The sequence below is a fragment of the Crinia signifera genome, chromosome 1 (assembly GCF_055691185.1).
Source record: "Crinia signifera chromosome 1, ASM5569118v1, whole genome shotgun sequence".
Classification (NCBI taxonomy): domain Eukaryota; kingdom Metazoa; phylum Chordata; class Amphibia; order Anura; family Myobatrachidae; genus Crinia; species Crinia signifera.
In genome coordinates, this window is record NC_139217.1 from 450,346,353 (window position 1) to 450,363,626 (window position 17,274).

At 45.3% G+C, this 17,274-nt stretch overlaps 1 protein-coding gene across 2 annotated transcripts in view; it reads right to left on the reverse strand.

The window, feature by feature from the left end:
- The window catches only part of WDR70 (WD repeat domain 70), a 224,949-nt gene that overhangs the window by 68,136 nt on the left and 139,539 nt on the right, over positions 1 to 17,274 (reverse strand). For both annotated transcript variants that reach the window (XM_083154608.1, XM_083154598.1), the window contains exons 11-13: positions 5,005 to 5,104; positions 1,239 to 1,323; positions 369 to 507 (exon numbers count right to left, since the gene is read on the reverse strand). In XM_083154608.1, the coding sequence (XP_083010734.1) occupies positions 369 to 507; positions 1,239 to 1,323; positions 5,005 to 5,104 (324 nt within the window). The remainder of the gene's footprint in view (positions 1 to 368; positions 508 to 1,238; positions 1,324 to 5,004; positions 5,105 to 17,274) is intronic.

Consider the following 17,274-nt stretch of genomic DNA (forward strand, 5'->3'; position numbering starts at 1 on the left):
CTTACTCCTTACACGAACTCCAATTGTATATACAATACACGCTTATGGTAGGCTCAGGGATAGACACTCTGTATCTCTGAGCCCTCTATAAGGGTCAAGTATCCTATATAATTACAGCCTAACACTGTTTCTCACCTAGAGATTACACCGGCAGCCGTTGGATGGTGTCCGTAAATGTCAATGTATATCAGACCAATTAAATCGCAGTAACGCTGCATTTGTTAACTAAGGTACTGGCTCCATAATAGCTGTGTAATAACGGAACACAGCACTGTAGAATGGATCACAGAGATTGTACTACTACTAGATTACTACGCATACTCCTTATAACGAAAAAAAAAAACAATAACAAGACTGTAACCACCCACCGCGTCTGTGACGGGAATTTCGTAGATCTTCTTAAAATCCGCCATGTCAAAGAACAACAGTTTACCGCTACCTTCACCTTTCTTAACCGATGTTCCGGTGATCAGGAGTTTATCGTCCGGGCTGAAGCAGCAGTCCGTCCTGTAGCAATGGGAAAGGAGCAGTTAATTGGTGTTGTCATCAGGGGTGCATTCTCTAATGGCCTTGGGGCTGCCTATTGTTTGGTGAGTAATTCTGGCAGGTTTCTAAGGTGTCCCCAACAAGGGAAACACGATGCAGCTAGAACGGCAGATGCAAGATTCTGGTGAGTTACTATGTACTTGCACTTTATTATATATGGTGACTCTGATCTCACAGGAATCTCACGGCAATCTCACATCCGGTTACATTTATCTCTTTGACTTTCTGCTAAAACAGTACTATGGGCATTTTTTTTCCTTTTATCTAAATCAGATACAGATGTGTCCTCACGCACCTAGCCGCGAGACACCTGATGCCAGCCAGCCGCACCAGCGTCTTGTCTACTCCCGAATCTTTGTATTCGCTGGCTGCACAGATTAATTTGATATGTGAGCGCAACTTAGTCTGAGACTGTATTTGGAGCACAACAGTACTTGCCGCGCTACCTCGTAGCACTTCATATACAGTCAGAGACTCAGCCGCACACATGTACAAGTCTCACATAGAGATGTAAATTTGGATGAGAAATGTAAAATAGACGCTTGTTGCAAACGGAGTCCCATGGTACCTGGAGAAGTAAGATGTGGCAATAAGGGCTGTTTGGCACAGCAAGAAGAGTTGTTTGGCACGGTGAAAAGGGCTGCTTGGCGCACCAAGAAGGGCTGTTTGGTGTAACCTAGCTGAATACTTACATGGGGAAGTAGTTGGTGAGTCCACTGGCCATGTGAATGGGCTTCTTAAAGTTTCTGATATCCCATGTTTTTAAAGTATCATCTCCTGAAACACAGACAATAAATCATGTGCTATAATAGCACACACAGCGAAGCAGTCTGCACCGATAACACAGCACCTCGGGACACATCACATATCGAATCTGTAATACATATTGTTTTATCTATATCTAATAATCGCTGGGATTACTGTGCAGCGCTGTGGGCAGGAATTACGTATTGTACAAAGTGACAAACAGCGATGCAGATGCTCATTTCTCCTGCATCTATAGTCGCACTGCCCAGCATCTTACTGCAGGGTTCCTTAACATGTGCATTTATTGTTCTAATAAAACAATTAAAAAAACAAATGAAATGGGGTGTATTAAACACATAGAGGGTTCTTTATACATCTGAGGGTATCAGAAACACATTTAAATACCTTAGAGGAGGGTTTCCATAATTGTCACATTACAATGCAGGTTTCAAGGATATCCTTACTTGAGCACAGACAATTTAATTAGTAACTTAATTTAATTTAACTAATCTCGACTCAAACACAGATATAATTAATACCATGATTATAATGGCTGATTATAATGGCAGACCCAGTTTAAGGTAGACGGTTCCTGACCTCTACCTTAAACTGGGTACACACTGGAAGATGTATTGGCCAATATATATAACGTTAAGTGTATCAGCGATAGGTCCGTGAATGGCGTCATTCACAGACATGTCGTGTCGGCTGTGCAACACAGCTGATATATCGGCGCATTATGCTGTGTGTACGGGCGATCCCCCAACAACCCAAACGCCGGCAGTGATTAGCAGCTCAACTGGGCAGGCGCGCCGATAATGACAGGAGCGCAAAGCGTCATCACCAGAATACTACACTCTGTAGTAGTGGTATCAGCAGCACATAATGTCCGCAGATACCACTAAACCTCTTTACGGCAGTTCATGCAGCTTCCCCTATGTGTTCTGACTACTGACACAGTGTATGGACAGTGTTCTACAAAGCAAAAAAACTCACTGCTGTTACCCTCTAAATATTAATATGACAATTAATTGGTGCCTCAAGCTCAACCATTGTGGGAATTCCAGTATGCAACGGAGGTGATGGCTCCTGGAATAAAGGACGCGAATTCGCACGGAGACCGATGTTTTGCGTGTGCGCAGCAGCATTTAAATATATATATATGCGTGCAAATTCGGCAAAAAGTCTGTTCGCCGGGTGCACGCACCCAGCCTTGCGAGCAGGGGGGTGGAGAGGGGCATGGGGTGCCGGGCTGGGCCATTAGCATATGGGAACGCCCAGCATTTCATTGGCGTTCCCATGGAAACACTGGGGGAACAAATGCTAATGTGCCCGTGACGCACGTGTGGGGAGCGTCAGCAACCGGATGTCAGCTGCCGCCCAATTCCCTCGCAATCTACACGTATATGTAAGGGTGGTCTGGACCACTCTTACATATGCGTGCGCCTTCACCATCATTTGAAGGTTGGTAACCATCAAAAGATGGGGGAGGTTCCAACTGGCATAAAAAAATGGATGTTCATGTAAAATATTCATTCGCAAGCCTTGCGAACGAATGCCGCTTGCGAATGGGTGGCGCTGGCTAACCACTCGCAAGACGGAGTTAGGGTGACTCGCAAGTATGCGAACTCGCATACCAGCGAGTCAACCAGTATAAGGGCCAAGGTCTGTTGCCACACAAGGTGGCCAATTTTCTTATTTCATTTTGTTGCATGCTGGGAAAACGCTGGTTACCAAGCAGCCCACAAATACTGTTTATAATGGAGCAAGGACACGCTCAATCCCAAAAATAAATCTGTCTGCTGATTTTAAATCCCCCCCCCCCCCCAACAGTCCCATGAACTTCAATATTATACTGCCTATATGTGCTGATGGGAATCAAGTGGAAAACATTGATCGTTCTGATCTTTTACACACTGGAAGGAGAACATCAATAGAGATCAGAAACAGAAGACCAATTTTCCCACTTACAGAATATTGGATGACTCTATGTAATACTGTTCTCATTGTGGTATAATAGTACACTACGCCTGACCAATCAGCAGTCAGCGTCCCTGCCGCGGGAGAAGAACAGCTACTCCTGCTCTCAGAATCTCCAAGTACAGAAATCTAGAACCTTGGATATTACACTAACAGCATATTCTACATTGTGTTCTTCATCTATAGAGACAAGTACAGTAAAACACAATCTGTACTTAAGCACATAGAATGTATTTATCAATACGGGGACTTTGTACATTTCCGTTAGGGGCTTTGCGTCTCCGTAATTCCTTAACCCTTTGCGGCAGAACTGGCCTGGTTAGACCCATTCTCCCCTGCGCCATGCTTCTGCTGCAAGGGTTACACTAGGTCTTACTATAATCTACACATTTAGCAGGTGTGTTACTGTAAAACTCCATGCACATCTGGGCGAGTTGGTCCCCTTCCAGCCAACTACTCTAACTTGCATTTACGCTACCTTACTGCTCAGATGTTGGATCCGGTACAAATGAGTCATCAAACTACAGTCAAAACACATTATGTTAAAAAAAAAAGAATCACTTCCCAGGAAGCGGAGTGTTTCACAGGTTCCCCATCGTTCTCCCGATCCTCTAACAGCATTGTGTTTCCAGGAGTTTTACAGCGAAAGCCTAAAACATCCATGGGCACCTACAGCCCCAGAGCCGCACGGCAGATTGGGTTAGACAAAACCCTCAGGTCTGACACAGGGTAGTCATTGGCATCTTTGTTTGGCATTTACTTGTGATTTGAGCAACCAGGAGAGATTTATTCCAGCAGAAAGGACCAAATTATAGCTAGCTACTACTAGTAATTGGCTTTCCTTTGGTATTAGACTTGGGGCGGGTTTTCAAAGCCGGGCGCTATATCCGATAGGGGAAGTAATGCCTGCCGCCTATTCAATGCTGTCGTTTCCAACAGCATTGAAGTCGGAATTCGACAAAACGGCCGTGGATTGTCGAATTCATGACCGGATCTCGACAAAATTACGGCTGTTTTCACCGGCACACCCCCTTTTCTCCCCACTGTGTTTCCAGGGGCTGGGCAGTGCCGCGCTCTAGATCAGCCACTGCCTGGCCTTGCCCCCGGATGTGTGCGGCGTGACATTAGCAAGGTCGTGCCGCACACAGCTGAGGGGGGAAGGAGGCAGTGCCGGGCAGCAGGGAGCACAGTCAGTGGCACTCCCTGGGATTTTCCGGGTTTGCCAGACTGGCTACTGGCACATATCCCGGAAAATTCTCGGGAGTTCCAGGGAGGGGGTTAAATGAATACAGAATACACTGTTGTCAAAGCCCACTTCTCTTCACATGTCACTCACAGCTCTCCTATACTCCAACACTCAGTGACCATCTTTGTCCGCATACTCATCTCCATCATTGGCTTTAAGCTTCTAGTTGTATGTTGATTGAGTCCTCACTACTTACATTTAAGCTGTAATGTGTATTGATCTGTGGTGCTCTTTATTTGTACTGTATTTTTGTTATTTATTCAATGTTATGCCAAGTTTTGTCTCCCTGTACTGTTCCCTTGTACGGCGCTGCAAAACACTTGTGGTGCCTTATAAATAAAATTATTATAATAATAATACACAACATCGTTAACGATGAGCAAGATGATGACATCGTTAACGATGTGCACTTCCATGGGTCGTTAGTGATATTCTCCTTGCAAAGTCACTTCTACGAAGCATTAATTTAAAGGTTTGGTACTTACCTCCTCGTGTAGCAAGGACAGTACCGCTGTAGGAAAAAACAATACAAGTAGTATCGGTACCAGGAGCATGTGCCTGTCTGCAGTGGAATTTCGTGTGGACCTGACAAAAACATAACAAATAAGGGTATTGAATCCCTAAAGAACATCACAACTCAAAATAAGACTTCTACCAGAACTCTATTGTAAACTCTGAAACACAATGTAATTCCAGACTGGGACAAGAGAGTTAGATTTGGGTGTTTTATTGTTTCTGTGCAGGGTAAATACTGGCTGCTTTATTTTTACACTGCAATATAGATATCAGTTTGAAGTACACCCACATCTAACTCTCTCTGCACATGCTACATCAGCCCCACCTGCAGTGCACATGGTTTTGTCCATTAGAGAGTGATTGAGCCTTTGCGAGTGAATCAGAATACCCCCCCCCCCCCCTTAGTGTAATCATTTTAATTAAGCTACAACTTTCTGAGTGGACCCCAATTGTGTGGAGTTTGCATGTTCTCGCCACATTTGAAGTGGTAATGATGCAGACATTTTGTAAAGTTTCTTACAAAAATAAGCTAGATGCGGGAGACATCCCAGTTTTCCAGTTGGCCGGGAGTATTTTTGGGTCCCTCCCAGCTGACCTGTAGGCGATTATGCCTCAACTCTTCAGACAAGATGAACAAATTCCAGAACCACCCACTTAACCTCCCAAAGCTATGCTAGCCAATTACCACCCCTCTACACAGTTCAAACTAAACGGACAGGAGTTCTTTTTCCAACTCTCTAACCACAGACCAAAAACTGCCCACCCGCAAATTTTAAATATCTAGAACTTATTAGAAATTATGAAGCAAACTCCTATTTCCCTATACATTATAAGCTTGCAATAATCAGATAGAAAGATCTTCTGTCTTTATTTCTGGCATGCAACGGAACGCAAAGCTTCTCTTTAAACTTTAAATGTATCCTTTTTTAAATCAAGATATTTTCATTATAACAGGTATTACCTGTTGGTTTAAGAGAATGTAGATGTGTTACTGTATATGTAGGGTATCACGCAAAGGACGAGGGTAACTAGAGAGTGTAACCAACATGGGTTGATCTGGATGATATCATGAGGTAATGATTAATATGAGCATTACGATGTTGGTGCAAATTAAGTAATGATTCATAATATGACAGGTGTATCATGGCAATGTAGTTTAGGTGATTACTGATGAAATCCCAAAATATACTGGCTGGTTAATTGGCTTATGATACCCGTTATCCGTAGTGCAGTGCTTCTCAACCTTAGTCCTCGAGAAAGAGTATACAAAACCCCAATCTCAGTGACCAGGTCCCTAGCTACACTGTTCTAAACCTCAGCCTCAGTGACCAGGCCCCCCAGACGTACTGTACCAATCCCCAGCCACACTGTACCAAACCCCAACCTCAGTGATCAGGCCTCCAGCCACACTGTACCAAACCCCAATCTCAGTGACCAGGTCCCCAGCTACACTGTACCAACTCCTAGTCACATTGTACCAAACCTCAACCTCAGTGACCAGGCCCCCCAGCCGTACTGTACCAAACCTCAGCATCAGTGACCAAGCCACCCCCCACCCCAGCCAAACTGTACCAAACCCTAACCTCAGTGACCAGGCCTCCAGCCCCACTGTACCAAACCACGACCTCAGTGACCAGGCCTCCCCAGCCATACTCTAACCAAACCCCAACCTCAGTGACCAGGCCTCCCCAGCTGTACTGTACCAAACCCCAACCTCAGTGACCAGGCCTCCCCAGCCATACTGTACCAATCCCTAGCCACACTGTACCAAACCTCAGCCTATGTGACCAAGTCTACCCCCCCCCAAGCAACACTGTATCAAACTCAAACCTCAGTGACCAGGCCCCCAGTCGTTCTCTACCAAACCCCAACCTCAGTGACCAGGCCTCCCCAGCTGTACTGTACCAAACCCCAATCTCAGTGACCAGGTCCCCGACTACACTGTACCAACCCCTAGTCACATTGTACCAAACCTCAACCTCAGTGACCAGGCCCCCCAGCCGTACTGTACCAATCCCTAGCCACACTGTACCAAACCTCAGAATCAGTGACCAAGCCACCCCCCACCCCAGCCAAACTGTACCAAACCCTAACCTCAGTGACTAGGCCTCCAGCCCCACTGTACCAAACCACGACCTCTGTGACCAGGCCTCCCCAGCCATACTCTAACCAAACCCCAACCTCAGTGACCAAACCTCCCCAGCTGTACTGTACCAAACCCCAACCTCAGTGACCAGGCCTCTCCAGCCATACTGTACCAATCCCTAGCCACACTGTACCAAACCTCAGCCTATGTGACCAAGTCTACCCCCCAAGCAACACTGTATCAAACCCAAACCTCAGTGACCAGGCCGCCAGCACCACTGTACCAAATCACGACCTCAGTGACCAGGCCCCCAGCCGTACTGTACCAAACCCCAACCTCAGTGACCAGGCCTCTCCAGCCGCACTGTACCAAACCCCAACCTCAGTGACCAGGCCTCTCCAGCCGCACTGTACCAAACCCCAACCTCAGTGACCAGGCCTCTCCAGCCGCACTGTACCAAACCCCAACCTCAGTGACCAGGCCTCCCCAGTTGCACTGTACCAAACCCCAACCTCAGTGACCAGGCCCCCAGCCGCACTGTACCAAACCCCAACCTCAGTTACTAGCCCCCCCAGCAGCACTGTACCAAACCCCAACCTCAGTGACCAGGCCCCCAGCCCCACTGTACCAAACCCCAACCTCAGTGACCAGGACCCCATCCCCAATATACCAAACCCCAACCTCAGTGAACAGGCCTCCCCAGCAGTACTGTACCAAACCCCAACCTCAGTGACCAGGCCTCTCCAGCCGCACTGTACCAAACCCCAACCTCAGTGACCAGGCCTCCCCAGTTGCACTGTACCAAACCCCAACCTCAGTGACCAGGCCCCCAGCCACACTGTACCAAACCCCAACCTCAGTTACTAGCCCCCCCCCCCAGCCGCACTGTACCAAACCCCAAACTCAGTGACCAAGCCCCCAGCTGTACTGTACCAATCCCTAGCCACATTGTACCAAACTCAGTGACCAGGAACCCAGCCCCACTGTACCAAACCGCAACTTCAGTGACCAGGCGCCCCAGCCCCACTGTACTAAACCCCAGCTTCAGTGACCAGGCCTCCAGCCACACCGTACCAAACCCCAACCTCAGTGACCAGGCCCTCAGCCCCATTGTACTAAACCCTAACCTCAGTCACCAGGCCTCCATCCCCACTGTACTAAACCCCAGCCTCAGTGACCAGAGCCTCAGCCACAACCCACAGATTCCTAGACACACCGCAAAGAACCCCAGCCTCTGCACAATGTACAGATTCCCAGACACACTGCACAGAACTCAATGCTCTGTGCACAGAACTCAACAAACCCCCAGTCTACAATAAAAACAATCTGGTGTGTGCAAACTAAAGTTATTAGAATTTCTTTAATCATTTCTCTTAACATAATTTAACTTGAACCGTACGTAGATTTACTTATGATTTATGTTTTACTAACAGGAGGAAAAACACAAAAAAATATTATTTATTATAAATTACAAAGGAACAGACACTAGATTTGGGACCATTGCCAGGATCTTCTCCAATCTGATTCTGGATAATTTCATTCTCAACTAAATCAAAACCTATGGTTCGGTCGTCTGTACTGTTTTTTTTTTTCTAAATGGACACAATACGTAAGCGAGTACCAAATTGTTGTTCATCCATCATACGGACGGGATTGGAATATATATATGTATAATAAAAATAAACGTGCAAAAAATTATGACAGAGAAACCACATGTTGTAATACTTCAACTGACACAAGAACAAAAACTTCAGCAGCGGGAGCAAAAAAGTGAGAGTGACAAACAGCAGACTGTACAATATCAATTTGTTTTATCAGCGATAAAGAAAAGAAAATAAATCCGCAGACTCGATTTTTGTCCGTTTCTCACGGAGCACAATAACAGTATTCGCGCTGCCTTTCAGAACATATGTGCGTCTTTTCCTGCTCCTTAGACATTACCAACATGTTTTTTAACAGCCTTTCCAAGAACACTGTGGATTAAGACAATAAATATAGAATACAGTATGGATGGAGGGCGTTTATGGTCCTGGGAGAAAAAGCCCAGACTGCTGTGACAAGTGTAAGAGAAGTCATTAACGGCGCGTTGTAACAATGTCTAATGTAAATGGAAGGATCTGCACATTTATACCAATAGACAGAGTAAAACACTGGGTTTTGTAACATATATGCCATCAGTGATACAGGCCATTTGGGAAAAGTGCATTCATTAATATAAACTCTCAGCACATTAACTGGAGCTAACTAACCCAAGCAGATCATCAGTAATACCACTTTCAGACAGGAGTGGGGACTTGGAACCTGTTTGTTTTGAACACCGGGTTGGACCCCAGTCTCAGCTCCTACCCCTCTTTACACAGTACTTTGGTCCTGGGATATTCGACCCCTTTCACAGAGGCTGTGTCTACTACACCCATGTTTGCCCTGCGTTGTCTCCTTTCTTTATATGTCCATCCACCAGACTCCCATTGGCAGGGCCATACTGTAAGTGACCAATCGGCGTGCAACCTGGTTAGTTCATGACCAATCAGAGTGCATCAAAGCTTAGTCTGAAAATCTGTGTCACACCATTCACACTGCACGTAATCCTGTGTTGTAACCATGAATAACACTGATATCCTGGAAAATCTGACCCAGGTCGAATCTCATATAGAGAAGGGACGCTGGTTGAGCAGGCTTGTCTCTGCATTTCCCAGGTCCAAATATCTGTGTGAAAGGGGTACACATTTTTCCATTTACAAAAATTACAACCAAAATTAAGGTGCCCATCCAGTACTATGAGGTATCGCTTGCACTCCATATCCCATCAACTCACCGGGTGGCAGGATCGCATACAATACACGGTATGTTTTCCTTTTTCATACAGTGTATTGTATCTGATCCCAGTCATGGCTGCGGGATCTGACAAAACCATTGTGGAAGCCATGACGATGTCCGGATCCGGTCTAGTGCGCACGGGGCCGTGCATCAAATTGGATTTGGAGGTTAAACATATACAATATGGCACTTTTCACACGATTAATCTGGCCAATGAGTCAATATCGTTCCTTGTTCCCAGTGGAATTTCTCTGTGCCATTTTCCCAGTGATTTCTGTCAGCAATGTCGGCTGACGTGGTACTCCAGAATCAGTATCATTATATGGGTGTAGGGTGTGTACTGCACACTCTGTCTGCACCCATTATAGCGACATCACTGGATTCTTAAATACATAGGATTCCACTAAACTAATCTAAACTTAACCAATCTTCTGGAACAGCCATGAGGCAACCAAAAAATTGGGCGGTGCTCCCAACCACAAGGAAGAGTAGGCCAGTCTCCCGAAACCAGCCGCCACCGGTAATCACGGTATTGTACAGCAATAGGAGTAATGATGATGCAATAGTGCACATTGAGATACTGGGGGAATTATACTAAGATGTGTATTCTACTTCACATGTGATGTTGCTATAGGCAACCAATCAGATCCTGTCTACTATCTTTTAGAGGGTGCTAAATATATAAGAAGATTCGGTACTCTTTACCTAGATGGGCGCCTGCGATTGAAATCGCGGGCGTCGGGGGTAAAAATCGCGGTCATCGCGGGTAAATCGCGGGTACATAAAAATCTGCTACCCGCGATGACCGCGATTTTCCCATAGGGAACAATGTTAAAAAGGCTGATTGAGCGCGATTTTCATGTAAAATGCCTCAATGCCCGCGATTTGGCCATAGGAATCAATGTTAAATGGGCTACAGAGGCCAAATAGGCACAATTAACCCGTAAATGTCCCCCAAAATTTTTAACGCCACCCCACGATCCACGCCAACCCGAAGCGTGGCGAGCGCAGCGAGCCCGCGAGGGGCGGCGGTACGCGTCCTCCGACCTTTTCATGCCCTACTATCCACTAGGGCGTGGAGTGAGAATAGAATAGTGTGGCGAGCGCAGCGAGCCACCGAGCCCGAAGCGTGGCGAGCCCCGCGAGGGGACGCGGATACCTTCACAGGTAGACGCGTCCCCTCGCGGGCTTCACAGGTGTCCGCGTCGCCACGGACACCTGTGAAGCCCGCGAGGGGACGCGTATAACTGTGAAGGTATCCGCGTCCGCTCGCCACGCTTCGGGCTCGCCACACTATTCTATTCTCACTCCACGCCCTAGTGGATAGTAGGGCATGAAAAGGTCGGAGGACGCGTACCGCTGCGCTCGCCACGCTTCGGGTTGGCGTGGATCGTGGGGTGGCGTTAAAAATTTGGGGGGACATTTAAGGGTTAATTGTGCTTATTTGGCCTCTGTGGCCCATTTAACATTGATTCCTATGGCCAAATCGGGTCCATTGAGGCATTTAACAGTAAAATCGTGTCCATCGGGCCTTTTAACATTGATTCCTATGGCAAATCGGGAGCATCGCGTCACGGGCATCGCGGGTACATTTATGGCCGGCCGCGACGCGTCCGACGCGATTTCCATGTTTAACATGGGTTTCAATGGGAAATCGCGGGCATCGCGTCGGTCGCGACGCGGCCAGACATAAATGTACCCGCGATCACCACGACGGGCGCCCATCTAGGTAAAGAGTACCGAAGATTCTGATTGGTTGCCCATGGCAACATCGCATGTGAAGTAGAATACACATCTTAGTAAATTTCCATCTATTGACATTTTGATCATGTTGACAAGCCAAATGTCGGTTTAAGAACACGTAGACATACCTGTAGTGAACATTCCGTAAAATATACACGGTGAAATGATGTGTAATTAAACCGAAAAACCTCATTAAGAACATGAAAACTCTGACTCGCATATCATGATTTGGGGGTTAATACGTTCCAGTTTGCTCTAAATAATTAACATACAGCGGTTCTTGATCTAATGAATCATGGGTTAAAGACGTTATTAAAAAGGGATAAACACTGACAACTTCTAGTGTCACAGAATGTGGAGAATGCAATTACTCTGCCTGTGTTGAAGAAGGAATAAATGAAAGTGAATGAACTCCATGTACACCTGCGACCACCCAGTCAAATCACATTAGCTTCACAAAACTAATAACATGGCACTGTCTGCAGGCTGAAAACAGAGGTAAAAAAGACAAAGCTAACCTCTTATTCTATGTAAGAGACTACAGATAGGAGGCGCACAAAAGTCAAGCAGGTTTTAAAAGCAAAATCTTTACTGAAAATGACAGAACAGCTAACATATAAAGTAGTGATATCTAAAAGTATCACACACAGGTTATTGCACATAAGCTGGCAATCAACCAGCACTTCCTGGACTGATGACATCACCACATCTCTGTCATTAGCTAAAATCAGACGCGTTTCATCCCTTAGGACTTCCTCAGGAAATCCTTATTTATTTATTTATTAACAGTTATTTATATAGTGCAACATTCACATCAGTTCGTGATCCAGTGAAGCTTACAATCTATATTCCCTACCACATATACACATACTCACACTTGACATTTAAGGGTTAACTTTGTTGGAAGCCTATTAGCATACCAGTATAATTTTGGAATGTGGCAGGATACTGGAGTACCCAGAAGAAACCCACGCAAGTACGGGGAGAATATACAAACTCCACACAGTTAGGGCCATGGTGGGAATCAAATCCATGACCTCAGTGCTGTGAGGCAGTAATGGTTACCATTACACCATCCTTGCTTTTGGATAACCAATGCTAGCAGGAAACGCGTTCCGCAGCTCCACATTAACAGTAATAGAGAGGTAAACACTATATTAGCTGCAAATATTAGCAATATTTAGCAAATATTAGCAATTTGCAAATCTGTATAGCAGAAGCCTCATTTACAGCAATGGCGTCCTGGGAACTGTAGTTGGAGAGCAGCTGAGGGGCACCAGATTGCCTACCTTGGCATTACCAGATATTTAGCAAACATTATTTTTGTTTCCGCAGACTAGGTCACATAAAACAGTTCACAAGCAGATTCCGCTGCTGGCATAGCACACTTACTGCAGATGTCCCCCATCAGATAGGAGGAACAGTTTTTACAGTTATTGTCATAAATCTTGGCCAACAATTTGCACTTTCTGTATCCAAAGCCTTTGCGTGTGCAGTTTCTGATAACAGATGTTAAGAGAGAAAAAATATTCTCAACTGCTTTAAAAAAACTATCTGAAAGTCTTAAAAGCAGAGGTGAGTTTTCTGAAGTACTAGGCAGGCTACAGGCAATATGCATAGAACATTTTAACGACTATATTGTTTACCGTGCAAATCGAGGATAAGCAAAACATACATTGCTCACATTTTTGTTTCTAGTCTAATATTTAATAAATCTAGGAAAGAGTTTGGAATATATATTTCAGGATGTATCTTTCACTCTGGAGCACGGCGCGTGATTTAAGGAGAGGCTGTGCAGCTAAAAACATATTTATAACTACACTGCATTAATCACGTGGTAGCAACACTTTAATGTTGTGGGCCAATGCCCTGTAGTCCAAAGTAACCAATAAGATACCAGTATTCAGTGGTCAAGTATGACTAATGAAAACCCATTGGCTGTGCCTGGTGCAGTTATCCAGGGCTACACCAGTGGCACCAGTGACCAGCTTGTAAGATGGCTGAAGAGGTGCATGGTATCCTAAGCATGCCAGCGGTGCCTTAAGGATGCTACTGATGCCCATTTTTCAGCTGTAGGCTTTCCTTTTACAGCAGTGAGTGTGATGTCTTGAAAGATGACAGAGAAGGATACTGAAACACTAAGGACAAAGTGAACGGGGGGGGGGGGAATGATTAGGTCTAGATCCTATTTGGAAAAAGGATTTCAGATTTCACAGGGGGAGGAGCAAGGTCCAAATATGGGAGCCTAATTTGATCCTTGCGGTTTTGCTTTGCTTGTAATGAGTCGGGCATGGCGGCTAAAGGCACTAGGTGGTGGCGTGTATAGTGACAGTGCAAGGCCACCGGCCTTACCCCTCCCCCTGGGTGTTAAAGGTCTTCTCTCCAACTTGGATGATCTAGAGGAAGCAACTATCAAGAGAAAAAGGGGGATATTGCAGAAAACCAGGGGGGGGGGGCACTTTAACCACCCGCCCCCAGAGCCAGAGGGCGGGTGGTTAAAGTGGCAGATAGGGCAGTGTGGCCGGGACTCAGAGGTGCGGTCTGTAGCGAGCATGTCCGGGTCAGGAACACCTGGGTGCTCACTGCTCAGATGCTACACGGCATTAGATATGCGCAAGCACAGCTACTGTAATCCTGGCGGTTTTAGGGCCAAATCCCAGGATTCCGATGCTGGGATGGACCACCGTAATTGCAAGTAATGTGCCACTGCTTACAGTATATCATACTTCTATATAAATAGTCTGTGTTCATATAAGAAGTACAAAGTTATCTGCATCTGGAGAAGTCTCCTACTCTCGGCACCCAGTAATGTTACGCTGGAGCTGGACAGCAAATAGGCCCGTCATTACACTACGCTGCTTTCCACAAAGCCATCAGCACAGGGTGACTAATCCCAGTCCTCAGGCTTCATTTAAAACAATGAGTAGCAAATATTTTGCATAATTTCAAAGAAAACCTGATAACTTCAAGGTTCACATCTGTCTAATACCTACGATAGTTTGTTTTGTTCTGAAAAGTGGTTTTCCTGAGGGCTGTGAGTCACATGGGAAAGTCCTAATCTAATAGCCCAGCCATTCATGTCAATGAGTCAGGCCGCTGGTAGGAATGAATGGAATTCCAGATGTGAGTCCTTAGGCTGGATCACGATGTGTGTAACATTACCAGCCTGCCCCTGTGACCTTCTCAATGAAGCCTCCATAATATATGGCCCAAAAGCAACCTCCGTATATACACACAGGCATCAATTAATTGCAACCAAGACAAAGAAATGCGTATTTATTTATGCGACCACATTAAGGGATAAACCCGTTATGATCTTCGGATCTTCTTATATTTCCTTTGCGGATAGTTTTCCTAAAGCTAGGGCTAATATAAATCAAAGTGTTTATAAATGATGGGACCAAAGCATTGCCCCAGTTCCCCGTTCTGCCGGGGTATAGAGGAAATTCAACATGTACTGTAGGACTTCCCAATTCTAACCAAAAAAAGATGACAATCTGCAAATCAGGAATGTTTAACATTGGGAAATGTCCTCTATTTCCCAGTGGATTGCAGACCATCGATGCATGTCAGCATATCGGATCATAAAATATTGGTGCGGAGATATGGCTCACATTGGTCGAACATGAATTTTGGTGAGGCGCCAACCTTTAGAATGTTGACCTTCCCCATGTGGCAGCAGCTTGCAAAACGAAAAAAAAAAATGCCACTTTATACGTATACCCTTCTCACGGTGACCAAATCGTTTTTCAACATTCAATAAATGCCAGAGACGCAACAATTTTCTTACAGCCTCAAGTAAGGAGATTTGTGATTGGTCCCAAGACCTCAGTTTCATGAGGCAATAAACGCTGTGCTGCCCATAGACGCCATTTCGGCATATTAACAGTACAGGGCAGATCTGCCACTGTCCAGTGACCCTAGCTAGGTTTAGACGCTTTTTTTAGACTCTGAATGATTATCATTCACATGCGTCACGTGCGTTACGGATAATCGTTTAGAACAATCGTGCGCTCAGCTGAGCTGAATCCTCAGTATTCAACGTTTCGTCTGCTCAAATCTTTTTTTTGTGGAACGCAGGTGCTGGCTCTTTTGGCGCTGGTGTTTATGGACAAATTCTAGTGCTTGAGAAAATATTTAAATGATCTATAAATGGTTTGAATAAATGAATCGTTGCCTGACATTTGACTAGTCTATTATTTCAAAACAACTAAAACCAGCCAAGGAAAACAGGAATATTTTGATTAATTTGAAATTTTCAAGGAAATACAAATTCTATTTTGGTTAAGAAGGAAATCACTGGCCACTGCTGTAATGTTCTTCAACATCCCGTACACATTTATGGGTATTTTTATGAGTGGTTTGTGGCGTGTGTCTTTTGCTCCTAAGTTTTTTCCCTTGGTAAATATATCGGGCACCTGTGATGGGTACTGTGTGTGGCTCCTTGGGTGCCAACATATAAAACTGTAAACCCAGATTTTCAATGCTTAATAAGAGTTCTAATTTATACCACAAAAAAATCAAAAAGTAAAAATGAATAAATTACCCTAAAATAAAGAGAAAAACATATACATCCTAGTTGCTCGGGTTTGGTTGGGCAATTAGCATTACTTGAACTTTATCCTTCTCTTGTTTTAAGCTTGACAGCTCTACCAACAGACCCAGGAGGTGGCTGCCTGGTGTCATCTGAAGTTCTCATCCAACCAGTGGAAGGCCCTGAACATGCTCCACGTGCCCATGGTTTGCCCAGCATAAACCTCTCTCTGGTCGGCTTCTGGATATGACCACAATTTTTTTCTTAAACCCCAGGTCCGATACCCCCTCTATGTTATGCAACTTTGCCATATCTTGCTTCCCTGACCCACTTTGTGTAGTGGCCAAACTACAGTGGGCTCGGGATTGGGGGTCTTAGTGGCCACAATTATTTTCTTAAACCCCAGGTCCGATACCCCCTTTGTTATGTAACTTTGCCATATCGTGCTTCCCTGGTCCATTTCATGTAGTGGCCAGACCCCTTTCTGGGTCCCCAGGACTCCCACTGGGGGTTGGGATTGGAGATATTACTATCCATAAACCTAAACTGGAAGTAATCAAGCCACCTCCCGTTGGTTTTGTCCAAATCGGTCCAATAGTGTCCGAAGGCATACCGGACAAACAAATAAGAGACAAAAATGAAAGAACCAGGAAGTAATCAAAGATCATACCAAGATGATACGTACGTTAGGACCCTCCTACCCGCAATTCCCATTGATCTCCAGATGTCTTGATAGTTCCTTTAGTCTCCGTTCCCTCTTCTATAGACACATTGTTGTGTGGCCAAATCACACGACCTGGCATGCGATGCAATGAATACTAATGCGGGATGCTCATTAAAATCTGCTTGTGGTGTACCGGCAATCTCCGGATGAGCAGGAAAAATGGTACTTGCCTTGCGTATCGGAACAATTGCTGGTCGGACTAGCATGTACACAGCTTTAGTGCTTAACAATCTCATAGGGGTAAAATTAGAGTTCAATTGAAGATTGGATGTTGCCCATGGCAACCAATCAGATTCTATCTATTATCTTCTAGAAGGTGCTCAATAAATAAGAAG